The 22,791-nt window shown below is 41.5% G+C and overlaps 2 protein-coding genes across 2 annotated transcripts; both read right to left on the minus strand.

The window, feature by feature from the left end:
- Positions 1-234: 234 nt before the first annotated feature.
- On the minus strand, positions 235-564 carry LOC138350743 (antifreeze protein Maxi-like). Its single transcript, XM_069301954.1, has one exon. The coding sequence runs from the start codon at positions 562-564 to the stop codon at positions 235-237; it is 330 nt and encodes a 109-aa protein (XP_069158055.1).
- Positions 565-705: 141 nt separating this feature from the next.
- LOC138350744 (antifreeze protein Maxi-like) lies at positions 706-1,224 on the minus strand. The gene has a single exon (XM_069301955.1). It carries the CDS (start codon positions 1,222-1,224, stop codon positions 706-708), a length of 519 nt encoding a protein of 172 aa, XP_069158056.1.
- Between the last annotated feature and the right edge of the window lie 21,567 nt (positions 1,225-22,791).

Consider the following 22,791-nt stretch of genomic DNA (forward strand, 5'->3'; position numbering starts at 1 on the left):
CACATCACTAGCAGTCACAGCACTAGCAACTACAACACTGGCAACCAAAACATTGTCAACACTAGCAATTACAATACTAGCAACAACAGCAATAGCAACCACGCCAATAACATCCAGAACATTGGCAACCACAACTCTAGCAACCACATCACTTAGAACCACAGGACTAAAACCACAGCATTTTGAACGACATCATCAATCACATCACTAACAGTCACATCACTAGCAACAACACTAGCAGCCACAGCGGTTTGAAACCAAAGCCCTAGAAACCCCGATGCTAGCAGCCTCAACACTAGCAACCACATGACTAACAGCCACAACACTAGCAATTACACCATTAGCAAGCACAGCATTGGCAGCTTGAGTACTGTCATTCACAGCCCAAGCAGTAGTACCAGCAGCCTCAGTACTAGAAGCATCAACACTAGCAGCCACAGCACTAGCAGACACAGCACTAGCAAAAACAGCACTTGCAGCTTCAGTACTACATACAACAGTACTAGCAGCCACAGGACTAGCAGCCAAAGCACTAGCAGCCACAGCATTTAACAGCCACAGCATTAGCAACCACAAAACTAACAGCAACAGTACTAACATCCACAGCACTAACAGCCACAGCACTAGCACCCACAACACAAGCAGCCACAGCACTAGCAGCCATGTCACTAACATCCACATCACTAACAGCCAAAGCACTAGCAGCTATAGCACTAGCAGCCACAGCATTAACAGCTTAACAGCCAAAGCACTAACAGCCAAAGCACTAGCAGCCACAGCACTAACAACCAAAGCACTAGCAGCCACAGCACTAGCAGCCACAGCACTAACAGCCACATCACTAGCAGCCACAGCACTAACAGCCACAACATTAGCACCCAAAGCACTAGCAGCCACATCACAGGCAGCCACAGCACTAACAGCCACATCGCTAGCAGCCACATCAATAGCAGCCACAGCACTAGCGGTCACAGCACTAACAGCCACAGCACTAGCAGCCACAGCACTAGCAGCCACAGCACTAGCAGCCACAGCACTAGCGGTCACAGCACTAACAGCCACAGCACTAGCAGCCAAAGCACTAGCAGCCACAGCACTAGCAGCCACAGCACTAATAGCGACAGCACTAACAGTCACAGCACTAACAGCCACAGCACTAACAGCCACAGCACTAACAGTCACAGCACTAACAGCCACATCACTATCAACCACAGGACTAAACATTCATATACTAACAGCCAAAGCACTTGCAGCTACAGCACTAGAAGGCAAAGAACTAGTAACCAAACCACTAGCAGCCTCAGAACTAGCAACCACAGCCCAGGCAGCCATAGCACTAGCAGCCACAACATTATGAGGCACAGTACTATCAGTCACAGCACTAGCAGCTCCAAGCACTAGCAGCCACAGCTCCTGCAACCATAGCACTAGCAGCCACAGCACTAGCAGTCACAATACTAGCAGCCACAACACTAGCAGCCACAGCACTAACTGGCACAGCACTAGCAGCCACAGCCCTAACAGCCACAGCACTAGCAGCCACAGAACTAACTGCCACAGCTCTAGCAGCCAAAGCACTAGCAACCACAGCTTTAACAGCCACGGCACTTGCATCCACAGCACTAGCAGCCACAGTTCAAACAGCCACATCACTAGCAGCCACAGCACTAACAGCCACAGCACTAGCAGCCACAGCACTAGCAGCCACAGCACTATGAGGCACAGCAATATCAGCAACAGGACTAGCAGCCATAGCACTAGCAGCTACAGCACTAACTGCCACAGCACTAGCAGCCACAGCACTAGCAGCCACAGCACTAGCAGCCACATCACTAGCAGCCATAGCACTAGCAGCCACAGCAATATGAGGCACAGCACTATCAGCAACAGCACTAGCAGCCATAGCACTAGCAGCTACAGCACTAACTGCCACAACACTAGCAGCCACAGCACTAACTGCTACAGCACTAGCAGCCACATCACTAGCAGCCAGAGCACTAGCAACCACAACTTTAACAGCCACGGCACTTGCATCCACAGCACTTGCAGCCACAGCTCTAACAGCCAAATGACTAACAGCCACATCACTAGCAATCCCAACACTAACAACAATATGCGCGAACTATCTAATATAAAATGTTGAAATAATTTCAATAATCAATTTCATTAGTAAATCCTAATTATAGAGTTAGTAGACTAACTACAATATTATAATTAGAAACAATGTCTTAGCTGTTAAGCAGTTAAGGTGGAATGCATCAGACAGCCGTCCGTGACCAGTCTAATCTTGTCTGGGCATGTTGTCGTGTCAGACACGTAATACACCAGAAAGGGCAATCTTTTCTCGTAGTGGGAACCGACTGTTACGGCCCTACTGGGACGCAACCGGGTTTTTCTCTGATGGTAGTAGAGTTTGGGAATCTGGCCCCAAGTTAGTAGAGGCTTTCAAGGGGTGTGTTCCGTAACACAAGTAAAATTAAAGGGGGAGGGATACAAATGTTCCAGTTTTTCTGATATATTTACCACCATCATATATAAATAAATAACAGTAGCATGCGGGGATTATTACTACACTTATGAACAGTTGCGTCTTCCTCCGAAGACACTGGATGCTCAACGATGCTCACTCTGGGTAGCCCTGGTTCCTTCTTCCGTGGCCTACGATGAATCCACTATGACTATGACGAATCTACCCCGGCCACAGGCCAGCCAAATCACAGTCCCACTGGGTGCTTCGTCGTGGAGGCCTTCAACCACAATCCAGCCTGTAGCTGGCAGGTACCGATCAGCTCCGCTGTGTAGGCCACTCCACGACCGATACTAGGGTTGCGAGCCCTAGGCAGGAGCCTCGTGTGACCCGCTGATCACTCTCCTCACTAAGCACCACAGTGGCTAGTCTCTTCCACCAGCCAGCCCCGGATAAGGCGATTCCCGACACTGCCACGCCTCAGGCAGGCTATTACTCTCTCAACAGAGTTCGTCCGGGGGTGGCTCACAGCTTCTTCAAAGCAGACTCGTGAAGAGGCCTTGGCTGCCTTGGGTAGACTGCCCCATCGTCCAACACAGCAGTCCCAGGTCGACTCTGCAATCAGATACGTCATTAATACTGGGACGCTCTAGGGAACCTCACTTACAGGCTTAGACACAAACGTCCACCTCTTCACTCCATAGATGGCGTTGCTGTCTAAGCGCCACCTCACCAGAGGTCAGCAGCGGCTACGTCGCGAGTCGACTAGGACAGGAATCCAGCACCTGTTGCCGGCATATCCTGTCACCACTAGATGGCGTCGTCCATTTGGAGTGGGTTTCGGGAGCGGACTCACAGATGGCGTTGTCGTCACTGCTCCGTGCTCCGACGCTGGACGCGGGTCCGTAACACCGACCTGTGAGATTTATATTTATTTAATTGATATGAATTTATATAGAATTTATATTTACATTAATTTATATATTTTGATAGCAATTTGTATGATGTTAAGTGGACTGTATTTCTGCAATAATCTCACAAATCGATCCACTACACATTAGGGGGGGGAGGTTATATTGAATTTATATATATGCAGCCAATCAAACTACAGTATTAAACTACATATATTAGTATACATTGAGGAGGTTCCTTATCTTATTATACAGCAGGCTTAGTCCATCAGGTATAACTAGGATGTAGACACCAAATTTCCTCATGTGAGGCAGCTTCCGTCACCCAATAACTGGTACACAAAGTTTGTTTCCTCTTCTTGACCTGTCAAAGGCACTAGCTGTAAAGCCAGAATCCTAATATATGACAGCGATATCAGAGAAAACACTGTACAATGAATCAGATAAGGACCAAGGCTTAATTACCTTTTATTAAGAGGCTGTTTGCATTCTAACTGTTTCGCCCTATCTACTGACATTAATGGCCAAAAATGATTAGATAAATGGGTTTCCGCAGAACACTTTCCTTGTATTTGTTGACAGCGTGTTGATGATGGAAGACCTTTGGTTTCCATAACACTTCGTCCAAGAGAAATTACCAGGAGCCATTTACTCCCATGCGCCTCTGGTCTCAAAACAACAATGGCTGCCCACTCCTTCCTCACTGACGCTACTGGCCTACATTGTCCAGATATCAGAAAGTGATAGAAGGGTCACATTTACTCTATTTTAATACTGATAATTAAGTTAATTGAAATGAGATGTTTTTATGGTGGTAAAGTCCAAAGACTAATGTATTTAGGAATAATTCCCAGCAGAATAGCTGGTGAATTTATAATAGTATGTGGTAATGATATCTCGTTTTCTATTGACGGAAAGTTCCACTACAAGTTACATTTTCTATGGGTAACTTGTGTATACAACGCAGCAATATTATCTGCAATTGCATGATATTATTAAATGGTGTCGGATTTTCCAACACTCGTAGATAAACTTCACTCTGTAAAATTTATAGAATTTCGATATAACTACGAGTATTTTCACTAATATACATGGAATGGGGCTTAACTGATTAGGGAAACACCCTTACTGGTGTTGTTTTCATGATCTAGCAGCTTAACGATTGGATAATATGGCAATAAACCGTGAAATGGCATACTCATCCAACCGGACGCGGTGTCCACAATGACTGATGAAGTTGGCAGCAACGTCTGGGACCCGATAATGGTCGGATAATCCATATAACAGACAATGATAATGGCCAGCTTCGGGACACAGATCAAAGATGGCTGCTCCTCAACCAAGTCTCTCGGCAAGTGTGGGAGTGACGCGCGCGCCACCAGGATCCCTGACTGAGTATGAGCTTGGCATATAAGTTACGATATTTTATTCTGATTGCCGACGTTATTTTACGTCATATTAACGCTCTCCAGTTATTAACAGACGGTTTTCCGCTGTGTTGATTATTGAACCAAAGTGTTGTTAGATAAATAACAGATATATATAGATGATATTCAGTTCGTGACTTTTACCCAGCTGGATTCTGCTGATCGGAGCTGGGGAAACTTTATCTACAAACAGATATATAATTTGTTGTAACGAATTAAATAAATTTCCAATCGATGTTACTTAGTAAATTAAACAAAGGTTAGACTGGGTTTAATTCGGTATATATAAATAGTTAATTCTCATAGAAACTGGGCGGCTGATGTAACAGCGACGTTAATGTTAGTGAGAATTTGGTTGTACTATTCAACTGGTTAGTAGTGTTAGTAAATTTGATTTCCTAGCACAATAAATTTATCTTATCGAACTAGGGATTAGTATTTGGGGTGTCGGAAATATCCAACAGCCACAGCACTATGAGCCACAGCACTAGCAGCCACAGCACTAGCAGCCACAGCACTAGCAGCCACAGCACTAACAGCCACAGCGCTAACAGCCACATCAATAGCAGCCACATCACTAACAGCCACAACAATAACAGCCACATCACTAGCAGCCACATCACTAGCAGCCACATCACTAGCAGCCACATCACTAGCAGCCACAACAATAACAGCCACATCACTAGCAGCCACAACAATAACAGCCACATCACTAGCAGCCACAACAATAACAGCCACAGCACTAACAGTCTCATCACTAGCAGCCACAGCACTTACAGTCTCATCACTAGCAGCCACAGCACTAACAGTCTCATCACTAGCAGCCACATCACTAGCAGCCACATCACTAGCAGCCACATCACTAGCAGCCACAACAATAACAGCCACATCACTAGCAGCCACAACAATAACAGCCACATCACTAGCAGCCACAACAATAACAGCCACAGCACTAACAGCCACAGCACTAGCAGCCACAGCACTAACAGTCTCATCACTAGCAGCCACAGCACTAACAGTCTCATCACTAGCAGCCACAGCACTAACAGCCACATCACTAGCAGCCACATCACTAACAGCCACATCACTAACTGACACAACACTAACAGCCACATCACTAGCAACCACAGCACTAGCAACCATGGCACTAGCAACCACAGCACTAGCCACCACAAAACTAACAGCTACAGCACTATCATCCACAGCACTAACAGCCACATCACTAGCAAAAACACCACTAACTGCCACAGCATATGCAGTTACAACACTAGCAGTCACAGCACTAGCAGCATCAGCACTAGCAGCCACAGCACTAGCTCCCACAGCACTAGCAGCCACAGCACTAGCTGCCACAGCACTATCAGACACAACACTATCAGCTCTAGCAGCCACAGCACTAGCAGCCACAGCACTATCAGACATAGCACTATCAGCTCTAGCAGCCACAGCACTAGCTGCCACAGCACTATCAGACATAGCGCTATCAGACATAGCACTATCAGCTCTAGCAGCCACAGCTCTAGCAGCCACAGCACTAGCAGCCACAGCACTATCAGACATAGTACTATCAGCTCTAGCAGCCACAGCATTAGCAGCCACAGCACTATCAGACACAGCACTATCAGCTCTAGCAGCCACAGCACCAACCGCACTAACACCAGCGGAGGTGTTATCAACGCCAGCCCGGAGGCAATGCTCAACACCAGTAACAACGTCACCCCAAAATTGCCACCATAATTCACCTGTTGCAATTTTAACATTAGAACTAAGTGCTGGACCGCGAATAGTGGTGATCGGGAGGCGTATATATCACGACTTCATTTACTAAAGCTGTTTCTGCAGTTTGTGAACGCAAAACTCTTAAATATATGTTGCTGCCGCAGAAATATATGACTGTGACCAAACTTGCAGCGTGAGCAGTACAGAGGAGAGAGTTATTATGGTGTACTCTGTAGAGGAGAGAGTTATTATGGTGTACTGTGTAGAGGAGAGAGTTAGGGTACTGTGTAGAGGAGAGAGTTATTATGGTGTACTGTGTAGAGGAGAGAGTTATTATGGGGTACTGTGTAGAGGAGAGAGTTATTATGGGGTACTGTGTAGAGGAGAGAGTTATTATGGTGTACTGTGTAGAGGAGAGAGTTATTATGGTGTACTGAGTTGAGGAGAGAGTTATTATGGTGTACTGCGTAGAGGAGAGAGTTATTATGGTGTACTGTGTAAAGGAGAGAGTTATTGTGGTGTACTGTATGGAGAAGATAGTTATTATTGAATTAATATCACCAAATGGAAATATTCTGAAGGCCACCAGCACTCTATAGGAGACACAGTACGGTGGCCACCAGCACTGGACAAGAGAGACATGAAGGTGGCCTACTGCACCGAGTAGGAGAGACCTTATTGTTGCCTCCGGAACCTTGTAGGAGAGATAAAATGGTGACCTCCAGCATCTTGTAAGAGAGACTTTACGGTGGCCTCCAACAAAGAGTAGGAGACACATTACGGTTGCCCTCAACACCTAGTAGGAGATATATTACGGTGGCCTTGTTATAAAGTTGCTACTGTTATGGGGGGTATAGAGTATTAAGGAGAACGGCCAACAGCTAGAATCAGGGTGTGTCAAAATTAGTGGAGATCATAACATAAGAACATAAGAACAAAGGTAACTGCAGAAGGCCTATTGGCCCATACGAGGCAGCTCCTATTCTATAACCACCCAATCCCACTCATATACTTGTCCAACCCGTGCTTGAAACAATCGAGGGACCCCACCTCCACAATGTTACGCGGCAATTGGTTCCACAAATCAACAACCCTGTTACTGAACCAGTATTTACCCAAGTCCTTCCTAAATCTAAACTTATCCAATTTATATCCATTGTTTCGTGTTCTGTCCTGTGTTGATACTTTAATACCCTATTAATATCCCCCCGGTTATGTCCATTCATCCACTTGTAAACCTCTATCATGTCACCCCTAACTCTTCGCCTTTCCAGTGAATGCAACTTAAGCTTTGTTAATCTTTCTTCATATGAAAGATTTCTAATTTGGGGAATTAACTTAGTCATCCTACGCTGGACACGTTCAAGTGAATTTATATCCATTCTATAATATGGCGACCAAAACTGAACTGCATAATCTAAATGGGGCCTAACTAGAGCAAGATATAGCTTGAGAACCACACCAGGTGTCTTGTTACTAACGCTGCGATTAATAAATCCAAGTGTCCGATTTGCCTTATTACGAACATTTATGCATTGATCCTTTTGTTTTAAATTCTTACTAATCATAACTCCCAGATCCCTTTCGCAATCCGACTTCGCAATCACAACACCATCTAGCTCGTATCTTGTAACTCTATCATCATTACCTAACCTCAGAACTTTACATTTATCAGCATTAAACTGCATCTGCCAATCCTTTGACCATTTCAAAACCCTATCTAGATCAACTTGAAGTGATAGTGAGTCCTCCTCCGAATTAATTTCCCTACCGATTTTCGTATCATCGGCAAATTTGCAAATGTTGCTACTCAAACCTGAATCTAAATCATTTATATATATTATAAACAACAGAGGTCCCAGGACAGAGCCTTGAGGCACTCCACTTACAACATTTTCCCACTCTGACTTGATTCCATTTATACTAACTCTCTGTTTCCTTTGGTATAGCCATGCCCTAATCCAGCTTAATATAGCACCCCCAATACCATGAGACTCTATTTTTTTAATCAGTCTTTCATGTGGCACTGTATCAAAAGCTTTGCTAAAGTCAAGGTATACAACATCGCAATCCTTACCACTATCAACTGCCTCAACAATGCTAGAATAAAAAGATAACAAATTTGTTAAACATGAACGGCCATTTATAAAACCATGTTGCGACTCAATTATTAATTTATGTTTTTCAAGATGAAGACGAATTTTATTTGCTATTATAGATTCGAGTAACTTTCCCACAATAGACGTTAGGCTAATTGGTCGATAGTTAGACGCAAGTGATCTATCTCCTTTCTTAAAAACTGGTATCACATTAGCAACTTTCCAAAACTCTGGCACTCTGCCTGACTCTATTGATTTATTAAATATGGTTGACAGTGGGTCACAAAGCTCCTCTTTGCATTCTTTAAGCACCCTAGCAAACACTTCATCCGGCCCTGGGGATTTGTTTGGTTTGAGTTTTACTATTTGTTTAAGAACATCCTCCCTGGTAACTGCTAAACTCGTCAACCTGTCCTCGTCCCCACCCACATAGACTTGTTCGGCTGAAGGCATATTGTTAAGTTCCTCTTTAGTAAATACAGATACAAAATATTTATTAAAAATACTACTCATCTCTTCATCACTATCTGTTATTTGACCTGTCTCAGTTTTTTAATGGACCTATCCTTTCCCTAGTCTTAGTACGATATAACTGAAAAAACCCTTTAGGATTTGTCTTTGCTTGCCCTGCTATGCGAACTTCATAGTTTCTTTTTGCTTTCCTTATCTCTTTTTTAACATTTCTAACCAGTTGTACGAATTCCTGTTCTAAAGTGACCTCCCCATTTTTAATCCTTTTGTACCAAGCTCTCTTTTTACCTATAAGGTTCTTCAAATTCTTTGTTATCCACTTTGGGTCATTAGTATACGATCTATTCAATTTGTATGGTATACTACGTTCCTGAGCTTTGTTTAGAATATTCTTAAATAAGTTATATATTGAATCCACATCGAAATCCCCATTTAAGTCACCTATCGCTGGGTTTAAATGGCCGTTCATTTTTAAATGGCCGTTCATGTTTAACAAATTTGTTATCTTTTTATTCTAGCATTGTTGAGGCAGTTGATAGTGGTAAGGATTGCGATGTTGTATACCTTGACTTTAGCAAAGCTTTTGATACAGTGCCACATGAAAGACTGATTAAAAAAATAGAGTCTCATGGTATTGGGGGTGCTATATTAAGCTGGATTAGGGCATGGCTATACCAAAGGAAACAGAGAGTTAGTATAAATGGAATCAAGTCAGAGTGGGAAAATGTTGTAAGTGGAGTGCCTCAAGGCTCTGTCCTGGGACCTCTGTTGTTTATAATATATATAAATGATTTAGATTCAGGTTTGAGTAGCAACATTTGCAAATTTGCCGATGATACGAAAATCGGTAGGGAAATTAATTCGGAGGAGGACTCACTATCACTTCAAGTTGATCTAGATAGGGTTTTGAAATGGTCAAAGGATTGGCAGATGCAGTTTAATGCTGATAAATGTAAAGTTCTGAGGTTAGGTAATGATGATAGAGTTACAAGATACGAGCTAGATGGTGTTGTGATTGCGAAGTCGGATTGCGAAAGGGATCTGGGAGTTATGATTAGTAAGAATTTAAAACAAAAGGATCAATGCATAAATGTTCGTAATAAGGCAAATCGGACACTTGGATTTATTAATCGCAGCGTTAGTAACAAGACACCTGGTGTGGTTCTCAAGCTATATCTTGCTCTAGTTAGGCCCCATTTAGATTATGCAGTTCAGTTTTGGTCGCCATATTATAGAATGGATATAAATTCACTTGAACGTGTCCAGCGTAGGATGACTAAGTTAATTCCCCAAATTAGAAATCTTTCATATGAAGAAAGATTAACAAAGCTTAAGTTGCATTCACTGGAAAGGCGAAGAGTTAGGGGTGACATGATAGAGGTTTACAAGTGGATGAATGGACATAACCGGGGGGATATTAATAGGGTATTAAAAGTATCAACACAGGACAGAACACGAAACAATGGATATAAATTGGATAAGTTTAGATTTAGGAAAGACTTGGGTAAATACTGGTTCAGTAACAGGGTTGTTGATTTGTGGAACCAATTGCCGCGTAACATTGTGGAGGTGGGGTCCCTCGATTGTTTCAAGCACGGGTTGGACAAGTATATGAGTGGGATTGGGTGGTTATAGAATAGGAGCTGCCTCGTATGGGCCAATAGGCCTTCTGCAGTTACCTTTGTTCTTATGTTCTTATGTTCTTATGGGTTCATGTCTCGCTCCAAGACCGGCCCACACCCCATACCCAAGCCATTCCAATCAATTTGACCCAAAAAATTTCTTAGGCTATTAAAATCAGCTTTTCGAAAATCTGGCACTTTAACAGAATTTTCTCCTACTGGTCTATTCCATTCTATGCTAAATCTGATTTCTTTGTGATCACTGCTCCCTAGCTCACTCCCTATTTCGATGTCATTAATTTGCGTTTCCCTGTTAGTTAACACTAAATCTAAAATATTATTTTCCCGTGTTGGTTCCTTAATGTGTTGCGTAAGAAAGCAATCGTCAATTAATTCTAGAAAATCTTCTGCTTCACTATTCCCTGTTTTGTTCAACCAGTTTATTCCGCTAAAATTAAAGTCACCCATGACATAAATACTGTTAGATCTAGATGCTCTAGATATTTCATCCCATAGATGCTTTGCTTCCATTCTGTCTAAATTTGGTGGCCTATATATTACTCCTATTATAATATTATTAGCTTTTTCGTTTAATTCAATCCAAATAGTTTCTGTGTGTGGCTCTGTTTTGATTCCCTCTTTGAGACTACATTTCAAATTGTCCCTAACATATATGGCTACTCCACCTCCTCGTCTGATATATCTATCTGTGTGAAATAGTTTAAATCCATATATTTGATATACAGCTAATAGTTCTCTATTTTCTACATTCATCCACGTTTCGGTAAGTGCAATAATATCTATTTTTTCTGTGCAGACAAGAGCATTTAATTCGTTAATTTTATTTCTTAGACTTCTACTGTTAGTGTAATATACCCTAAGTGAATTGTTATTTTGCGGACCTTCTCTTTCCCTGATCGTTTTGCCAATTCCTTTCTCCCACAAACACATACTTTTATTACCTCCTTCCTCCAAATCAATTCCCATACCTCTAACTACTAACAGTTTAAACCCAAACAAACACCTCTAACCACTTCTTCTAGCGAGTTCGCAACAGCAACAACCCCAGCTCTCGATAGATGCACCCCATCACGAGCATACATTTCATTTGTATGATCAGATAGGCCCAGCCCCCAATGAGAACATAAAACAATATTCATTTAGTTGCTTAAGGTCCATACGTCAGCCTAGAGGTTTGATCACTGATCCCCTACACAGGAAGAATGGATACTCCTTTAAAACTAACTTATTTATTAACCCCTCTCAACAACCCCCCTTATACATTAACAACAATAACAATAACTACTTTACTACACTATCTTACGTTAAAAGCCTGGGTCCACATAAGCAGGATACAAAGTTTTACAATTAGGACAAGCTAGGGTAAAGTCTACTTGTAAAGAACTCTAAAGCTTGAAGCAGCTTGGGGTAGTGAGCCCCACGTGGTACCCTATCCCTACACAAACACTTAGGGATGCCCAAAACACTGGCTTATACTACACAAATCTCACAAGCCTAGCTAGTAGCACGGTAACACAGGTTTTGTACTTATCTTAGTAGTGTATAGTAGCTTAAAGTAAGGGAAGGGAGAAGGAAGAGGTGAATCGAGTCAGAGCCCCACAGGAAGATGTTGTCACCACACAACCAGAACAGAGAAGAACAACCCAGCGACCTCCTGCCTCCCACTCACTTGCTGCCGGAGGATCTTCAGCTGATCGTACAGCAGACATCAGCCCAAGTTTACTCAGACTTTCCTTACTATTTCCCTTAAACATTCTAAGAATAGCTGATAATTAGTTCACTTATAATTAATCAACAACAAGCTCAAGAGTCTGAGTGCTCTGTGAGAAACAAGATTCGTCTTACGTCTGGCAAGGAAGATAGGAACAAACGCGCATCAGCAATCCTATCAAATAATGTAAAGTAAATTATTTAGAGCTCAATTTGACCTTTGGTTTCCCACTAAGGAACCCAGGGTCATAACAGTGGCCTCCAGCAACGTGTAGGAGAGACATTACAGTTGCCTCCAGCAACGTGTCGGGGAGACATTATGGTGGTCTTCAGCACCATGTTGGAAAGACATAATGGTATCTATAATTTACTAACTTAGTGTCATATACTGATGATTTAGACAGTCAGAGAGGCAGACAGACACACAGCACGCAAAAAAATTGATACTCAGTTGCACAGCCAAACATAGTTACACAAAGAGACAGACTTATAGAGACTTTTTTGCAATACTGATAGATGCTTTTTTGTAGCATCTTGAAAATTAGTTGTATTTCAAGAATTTAGCCAGCTCTCAAAATTGTACACTTTTTGACTAAGTCACACCTCACTCTACCTAACTTATCATATACTAACTCAAAACTTACAACTTAACTCAATTTATTTAACTTAGCCTAGTCTAACTCTTACCTTACAACTGAACTCAGTCAGTCTCAGTTTAACCTAGTCTAACTCCGATCTCACATCTTCACTCAATCGACGTAACTTAACATAGTCTAAATAAACCTATACAACTTAACCTGCAGACAATGAATCACAATAATGTGGCTGAAAACATGATCATACCACACATCAGAAAATGGAGAATAGAATATGTTTTGGTCCGTTCTGTACCATTATCAAATTGAGTAATGATTATAACATGATAATGGTCCTGGACGACTCGAAACGTCGTCGTTTTTTCATTTTCAAATGTGTTGGATGGGTGCTAACTTAACATAAACTAGCTTCTCCTAACTTAGCTTAACCTAACCAAACTTTACTTAGTGGCTTTACTTACCTAATTTTACCTAATCTAGGCTAACATAAAATAATGTAAGTTAACCTAATTTATCCAAACTAAACATTACCAAACTAAGCATATGTTAAGTTAGCTTAATCTAATTTAATCTAATTTAACTTAATTTGGCTAAATCTAGTATAACCTACTCTCACTTAACCTTTCATTGCAAATATCAACCAGGGTCATTTCATTAGTGGTCCACACGTCAACCAAATTTGATTTTCGGTGTAGCATCAGGTTTAAAACTCCCGCCCGCACATGGGGCTTACATCTTTTTGTTTCTGAAATCTCCAGTAAACAAACACCATCTTGGACAACACCGTAGACACCTGTGCTGGGTGTGAGGACCTCAATACTGAGACAGTAACCTTGGCATGCGCTTCCAAACGCAGCTCACAGCACAACTAAGTAAATAAGGGCAATTATTTATCGATGACATTGGCATAGACAACCTAGCAATGATAAAGATTGTGTACTTGGTTCAGGTATCAATGAACCAAGAATCAATGTTTTTGAGATTATCACACTGCTGCTAAACTGCTTAGCAGTTCCCAACGGTGCATAAGCATGTACATAATCATAAATAAATAAATAAATATATATATATATATATATATATATATATATATATATATATATATATATATATATATATATATATATATATGTATATATATATATATATATATATATATATATATATATATATATATATATATATATATATATATTTATATATATATATATATATATATATATATAAATATATATATTTATATATATATATATATATATATATATATATATATATATATATATATATATTTATATATATATAAATATATATATATATATATATATATATATATATTTATATATATATATATATATATATATATATATATATATATGTATATATATATATATATATATATATATATATATATATATATATATATATATATATATATATATATATATATATATATATATATATTACATTTGAGTAAGGTGGGAAGGATGATGTGGCATTAGAGGATATTAATAGGGTATTAAAAGTATCAACACAAGACAGAACACGAAACAATGGATATTGAATAGAAGTGTTTGTAGAAAGCCTATTGGTCCATATTTCTTGATGCTTCTATATTGGAGCGGAGTCTTGAGGTGGGTAGAATATAGTTGTGCAATAATTGGCTGTTGATTGCAATCAACAGCCAATTATTGCACAACTATATTCTACCCACCTCAAGACTCCGCTCCAATATAGAAGCATCAAGAAATATGGACCAATAGGCTTTCTACAAACACTTCTATTCAATATCCATTGTTTCGTGTTCTGTCTTGTGTTGATACTTTTAATACCCTATTAATATCCTCTAATGCCACATCATCCTTCCCACCTTACTCAAATGTAATGCCACATCACCCTTCCCACCTCACTCAAATGTATATATATATATATATATATATATAAAGGAAACTACCGGCTTTCGGCTACCACAAAAGGAAGTGGTAGCCGAAGCTATTTGAGCGTTGCTCCTGGGAGTATGGGTTCCAGTATATGGCTATACTTTTAAGTGGCATACCTTTGAGTGGCATTCCTTTGAGCAGCATATCTTTGAGTGGCATACCTTTGAGGGGCATACCTTTGAGTTACATTCCTTTGAGCAGCATACCTTTGAGTGGCATACCTTTGAGCAGCATACCTTAGAGTGGTATTCATTTGAGAGGCATACCTTTGATTGGCAATCCTTTGAGCAGCATACCTTTGAGTGGCATTCCTTTGAGTGACATTCCTTTGAGCAGCATACCTTTGAGTGGTATACCTTTGAGTGGCATTCCTTTGAGCAGCATACCTTTGAGTGGCATACCTTTGAGTGGCATTCCTTTGAGCAGCATACCTTTGAATGGCATACCTTTGAGTAGCATTCCTTTGAGCAGCATACCTTTGAGTGGCATACCTTTGAGTGGCATACCTTTGAGTGGCATTCCTTTGAGTGACATACCTTTGAGTGGCATTCCTGTGAGCAGCATATCTCTGAGTGGCGAACCTTTGAGTGGCATACCTTTCAGAGGCATAACTTTGAGAGGCATACTTTTCAGTGGCATACATTTGAGCAGCATACCTCTAAATGGCCAACCTTTGAGTGGCATACCTTTGAGGGGCATACCTTTCAGAGACATAACTTTGAGAGGCATACCTTTGAGTGGCATTCATTTGAGTGGCACACCTTTCAGAGGCATGCCTTTGAGTAGCATACCTTTGAGTGACATATCTTTGATTAGCATACATTTGGGTGGCATACCTTTGAAAGGCATACCTTTGAGAGGCATACCTTTGAGCAGCATACCTTTGAATGACATACCTTTGAGTGGCATATCGTTGAGTGGCATACCTTTGAGCAGCATACCTTAGAGTGTCATTCCTTTGAGAGGCATTCCTTTGAGAGGCATACCTTTGAGTGGCATACCTTCGAGATGCATACCTTTGAGTGGCATACCTTTGAGCAGCATACCTTTGAATGGCCAACTTTTGAGTGGCATACCTTTGAGTGGCATACCTTTGAGTGGCATACCTCTCAGCAGCATACCTTTCAGTTGCATACCATTGAGTGGCATACCTTTGATTGGCATAGCTTTGAGCAGCATACCTTTGAGTGGCATATCTTTGAGTGGCATACATTTGAGTGGCATACCTTTGAGTGGCAAATCTTACAGTGGCATACCTTTGAGCAGCATACCTATGAGTGGCATACCTTTGAGTGGCATATCTTTGAGTGGCATTCCTTTGAATGGCATACCTTTGAGTGGCATACCTTTAAATGGCATACCCTTGAGTGGCATACCTTTGAATGGCATACCTTTGAGAGCCATACCTTTGAGAGCCATACCTTTGAGTGGCAACCTTTTGAATGGCTTTCCTTTGAGTGGTATTCCTTTGAGTGGCATACCTTTGAGTGGCATACCTTTGAATGTCATACCTTTAAATGACATACTTTTGATTGACATTGCTTTGAGTGGCATACCTTTGAGTGTCATACCTTTGAGTGACATACCTTTGAGCATCATACCTTTGAGTGGCATATCTTTGAGTGGCATACCTTTGAGTGGCATACCTTTGAGTGACATACCTTTAAGCAGCAAACCTTTCAGTGGCATTCTTTTGAGCGGCATACTTTTGAACGGCATACCTTTGATTGCCATACCTTTGAATGGCATACCTTTGAGTGGCATACCTTTGAATGGCATACCTTTAGGTGACATACCGTTGAGTGTCATACCTTAGAATGGCATACCTTTGAGCGGCATACCTTTCAGTGGCATACCTTGGAGTGGCATACCTTCGAGAGGCATACCTTTGAGTGGCATACCTTCTAGCAGCATACCTTTGAATGGCCAATTTTTGAGTGGCATACCTTTGAGTGGCATACCTTTCAGCAATATACCTTTGAATGGCCAACTTTTCAGTGGCATACATTTGAATGACATTCCTTTGAGTGGCATACCTTTGAGTGGCATACCTTTGAGCAGCATACCTTTGAGTGGCATACCTTTGAGCAGCATACCTTTGAGTGGCATATGTTTGAGTGGCATACCTTTGAGTGGCATACCTTTGAGTGGCATACCTTTGAATAGCATACCCTTGAGTGGCATACCTTTGAACAGCATACCTGTGAGTTGCATACTTTTGAATGGCTTTCCTTTAAGTGGTATTCCTTTGAGTGGCATACCTTTGAATGGCATACCTTTGAATGACATTCCTTTGAGTGGCATACCTTTGAGTGACATACCTTTTAGCATCAAGCCTTTCAGTTGCATACTTTTGAGCGGCATACCTTAGAATGGCATACCTTTGAGTGGCATACCTTTGATTGGCATGCCTATGAATGGCATACCTTTGAGTGACTTACCTTTAAATGGCATACCGGCATACTTTTGAGTGACATACGTTTGAGTTGCATACCTTAGAGTGACATACCTTTGAGTGGCATACCTTTAAGAGGCATAACTTTGGGAGGCATACCTCAGAGTGGCATACCTTTGAACAGCATACCTTTAAGAGGCATACCTTCGAGTGGCATTCATTTGAGTGACACACCTTTAAGAGGAATGCCTTTAAGTAGCATACCTTTGAATGGCATAACTTTGACTGGCATACATTTAAGTGGCATACCTTTGAGAGGCAAACGTTTGAGAGGCATACATTTGAGCAGCATAACTTTGAATGGCATACCTTTGAGCAGCATACCTTTGAGTGGCATAACTTTGAGCAGCATACCTTAGAGTGGCATTCCTTTGAGAGGCATTCCTTTGAGAAGCATACCTTTGAGTGGCATACCTTTGAGTGGCATACCTTTGATTGGCACACTTTTGGGTGGCATACCTTTGAAAGCCATACCTTTGAGTGGTATATCTTAGAATGGCATACCTTTGAGTGGCATTCCTTTGAGCAGCATTCCATTCAGTGGCATACCTTTGAGTGACATACCTTTGAGTGACATACCTTTGAGTGACATACCTTTGAGCAGAATACTTTTGAGTGGCATACCTCTGAGTGGAATACCTTTGAGTGGCATACCTTTGAGTGGCATACCTTACAGTGGCATACCTTACCGTGGCATACGTTTGAGGAGCATACTTTTGAATGGAATAATTTCGAGTGGCATACCTTTGAGTGGCATACCTTTGAATGGCATACCTTTCAGTGTCATACCTTTGAATGGCAGACCTTTGAGGGGAATACTTTTTAATGGCATACCTTTGAGTGGCATACCTTTGAGTGGCATACTTTTGAATGGCATTCCTTTGAGTTTTATTCCTTTGAGTGTAATACATTTGAGTGGCATAACTTTGAATGGCATACCTTTGAATGACATACCTTTGAGCAGCATACTTTTGAGTGGCATACCTTTGAGTGGCATACTTTTGAGTGGCATACCTTTGAGCAGCATTCCTTTGAGGGGCACACCTTTGAATGACATACCTTTCAGAGGCATAACCTTGAGAGGCATACCTTTGGGTGGCATACTTTTGAGTGGAATAACTGTAAATGGCATACCTTAGAGCGGCATTCCTTTGACTGGCATTCCTTTGAGCGGTATATCTCTAAGGAGCATATCTTTGAGTGGCATTCCTTTGAGTAGCATACCTTTGAGTGGCATACCCTTGAGGAAAATACCTTTGAGTGGCATACCTTTGAGTGGAATACCTTTGAGTGGCATATCTTTGAGTGGTATACCTTACAGTGGCATACCTTTGAGCAGTATACCTTTGAGTGGCATACCTTTGAGTGGCATACCTTTGAGCAGCATACTTTTGAATGGCATAATTTAGAGTGGCATACTTTTGAGTGGCATACCTTTTAATGGCATACCTTTGAGTGGCATACCTTTGAGTGGCATACTCTTGAATGGCATTCCTTTGAGTGTAATACGTTTGAGTGGCATAACTTTGAGTGGCATGCCTTACAGTGGCATTCCTTTGAGTGGCAAACCTCTGAATGGCATAACTTTGAATGACATACCTTTGAGTGGCAAACCTTACAGTGGCTTACCTTTGAGCAGCATACCTGTGAGTGGCATTCCTTTGAGTGGCGTATCTTTGAGTGGCATACCATTAAGTGGCATACCTTACAATGGCATACGTTTTAGTGTCATACCTTTGAGTGGCATACCTTTGAGTGGCAAACCTTACAGTGACATACCATTCAGCAGCATAACTGTCAGTGGCATTCCTTTGAGTGGCATATCTTTAAGTGGCATACCATTGAGTGGCATTCCTTTAAATGGCATTCCTTTGAGTGGCATACCTTTGAATGGTCTACCCTTGAATGGAATACCTGTGAATGCGTACCTTTGAGTGGCTTAGCTTTGAGTGTCATACCTTTGAATGGCATACCTTTGGGTGACATACCTTCGAGCATCATACCTTTGAGTGGCATATCTTTAAATGACATACCTATGAGTGGCACACCTTTGAATTGCATACCTTTGAATGGCATACCTTTGAGTGGCAAACCTTACATTGTCTTACCTATGAGCAGCATACCTCTGAGTGGCATACCTTTGAGTGGCATATCTTCGAGTGGCATACATTTGAGTGGCATACCTTTGAGTGACATACCTTACAGTGGCATACCTTTGAGTGGCATACCATTGGGTGGCATATCTTTGAGTGGCAAACCATACAGTGGTATACTTTTGACCAGCATACCTGTGCGTGGCATACCTTTGAGTGGCAAATCTTTGAGTGGCATACCTTTGAGTGGCAAATCTTTGAGTGCATACCTTTGAGAGGCATTCCTTTGAATGGCATACCTTTGAGTGTCATACCTTTGAATGGCATACCCTTGTGTGGCGTACCTTTGAGTGGCATACTTTTAAACGGCTTTCCGTTGCGTGGTATTCCTTTGAGTGGCATACATTTGAGTGGCATACCTTTGAATGTCATACATTTGAATGGCATACCTTTGAATGACATTCCTTTGAGTGGCATACCTTTGAGTGACATATCTTTTAGCAACAAACCTTTCAGTGGCATTCTTTTGAGCGGCAGACCTTTGAATGGCATACCTTTGAGTGGCATACCTTTGAGTGGTATACCTTACAGTGGCATACCTTTGAGCAGTATACCTTTGAGTGGCATACCTTTGAGTGGCATACCTTACAGTGGCATACCTATGAGCAGCATACTTTTGAATTGCATAATTTCGAGTGGCGTACTTTTGAGTGGCATACCTTTGAATGGCATACCTTTCAGTGTCATACCTTTGAATGGCAGACCTTTGAGGGGAATACCTTTTTATGGCATACCTTTGAATGGCATACCTTTAAGTGGCATACTTTTGAATGGCATTCCTTTGAGTGTAATACATTTGAGTGGCATAACTTTGAGTGGCATACCTTTAAGTGGCATACCTTTGAGTGGCATACCTTTGAATGGCATACCTTTGAGTGGAATACCTTACAGTGGCATACCTTTGAGTGGCATGCATTTGAGTGGCATACCTTTGATCAGCATAACCTTAAGTGGCATATCTTTGAGCAACATTCCTTTGAGTAACATACCTTTGAATGGCATACCTTTGATTGCCATACCAATGAATGGCATACCTTTTAGTGGCATACCTTTGAATGGCATACCTTTAGGTGACATACCGTTGAGTGTCATACCTTAGAGTGGCATACCTTTGAGCAGCATACCTTTGAATGGCCAACTTTTGAGTGGCATACCTTTGAGTGGCATACCTTTGAGCAACATACCTTTGAATGGCCAACTTTTGAGTGGCATACCTTTGAGTGGCATACCTTTGAGCAACATACCTTTGAATGGCCAACTTTTGAGTGGCATACCTTTGAGTGGCATTCCTGGTTGTGGCATACCTTTGAGTGGCATACCTTTGAGTGGAATACCAATGAATGGCATACCTTTGAGTGGCATACCTTTAAGTTGCATACATTTGAATGGCATACCTTTGAATAGCATACCTTTGAATGACATTTCTTTGAGTGGCATACCTTTGAGTGGCATACCTTCGAGTGACATACATTTGAGCATCAAAGCTTTCAGTGGCATACCTTTGAGTGACATACCTTTTAGCATCAAAGCTTTCAGTGGCATACTTTTGAGCAGCATACCTTTAAATGGCATACCTTTGAGTGGCATACTTTTGAATGGCATACCTTTGAGTGGCATATCTTTGAATGGCATACCTTTGATCAGCATACTTTTAAGTGGCATATCTTTGAGCAACATACCTCTGAGTAACTTACCTTTGAATGGCATACCTTTGATTGGCATACCTATGAATGGCATACCTTTGAGTGACATACCTTTGAATGGCATACCGGCATACCTTTGAGTGACATACCTTTGAGTTTCATACCTTAGAGTGGCATACCTTTGAGGGGCATACCTTTAAGAGGCATTACTTTGGGAGGCATACCTCTGAGTGGCATACCTTTGAGCAGCATACCTTTAAGAGGCATAATTTTGAGAGGCATACCTTTGAGTGGCATTCATTTGAGTGGCACACCTTTGAGGGGAATGCCTTTGACTGGCATACATTTGAGTGGCATACCTTTGAGAGGCATACGTTTGAGAGGCATACATTTGAGCAGCATACCTTAGAGTGGCATACCTTTGAGAGGCATTCCTTTGAGAAGCATACCTTTGAGAGCCATACCTTTGAGTGGCATATCTTAGAATGGCATACCTTTCAGTGGCATTCCTTTGAGCAGCATTCCATTCAGTGGCATACCTTTGAGTGAAATACCTTTGAGTGACATACCTTTGAGTGAAAATACCTTTGAGCAGCATACTTTTGAGTGGCATATCTTTGAGTGGCATACCTTTGAGCAGCATTCCTTTGAGTGGCACACCTTTGAGTGACATACCTTTCAGAGGCATAACCTTGAGAGGCATACCTTTGGGTGGCATACTTTTCAGCGACATACCTTTGAGTGGCATACTTTTGAGTGGAATACCTTTAAATGGCATACCTTAGAGCGGCATTCCTTTGAGTGGCATTCCTTTGAGCGGTATATCTTTGAGGAGCATATCTTTGAGTGGTATTCCTTTGAGTAGCATACCTTTGAGTGGCATACCTTTGAGTGGCATACCTTTGAGTGGCATACCTTTGAGCAGCATTCCTTTGAGTGGCACACCTTTGAGTGACATACCTTTCAGAGGCATAACCTTGAGAGGCATACCTTTGGGTGGCATACTTTTCAGCGACATACCTTTGAGTGGCATACTTTTGAGTGGAATACCTTTAAATGGCATACCTTAGAGCGGCATTCCTTTGAGTGGCATTCCTTTGAGCGGTATATCTTTGAGGAGCATATCTTTGAGTGGTATTCCTTTGAGTAGCATACCTTTGAGTGGCATACCTTTGAGCAGAATACCTTTGAGTGGTATACCTTACAGTGGCATAAATTTGAGCAGTATACCTTTGAGTGGCATACCTTTGAGTGCCATACCTTACAGTGGCATACCTTTGAGCAGCATACTTTTGAATGGCATAATTTCGTGTGGCATACTTTTGAGTGGCATACCTTTGAATGGCATACCTTTCAGTGTCATACCTTTGAATGGCAGACCTTTGAGGGGAATACCTTTTAATGGCATACCTTTGAGTGGCATACCTTTGAGTGGCATACTTTTGAATGGCATTCCTTTGAGTTTTATTCCTTTGAGTGTAATTCATTTGAGTGGCATAACTTTGAGTGGCATACCTTTGAGTGGCATACCTTTGAATTGAATACCTTACAGTGGCATTC

Source organism: Procambarus clarkii, chromosome 47 (genome assembly GCF_040958095.1).
Source record: "Procambarus clarkii isolate CNS0578487 chromosome 47, FALCON_Pclarkii_2.0, whole genome shotgun sequence".
NCBI lineage: Eukaryota > Metazoa > Arthropoda > Malacostraca > Decapoda > Cambaridae > Procambarus > Procambarus clarkii.

Bases quoted from the DNA above. Each gene is read 5' to 3' on its own strand.
- LOC138350743 (XM_069301954.1), bottom strand. From the start codon at position 564: ATGCTGTGGCTGTTAAATGCTGTGGCTGCTAGTGCTTTGGCTGCTAGT.
- LOC138350744 (XM_069301955.1), bottom strand. From the start codon at position 1,224: ATGTTTAGTCCTGTGGTTGATAGTGATGTGGCTGTTAGTGCTGTGACT.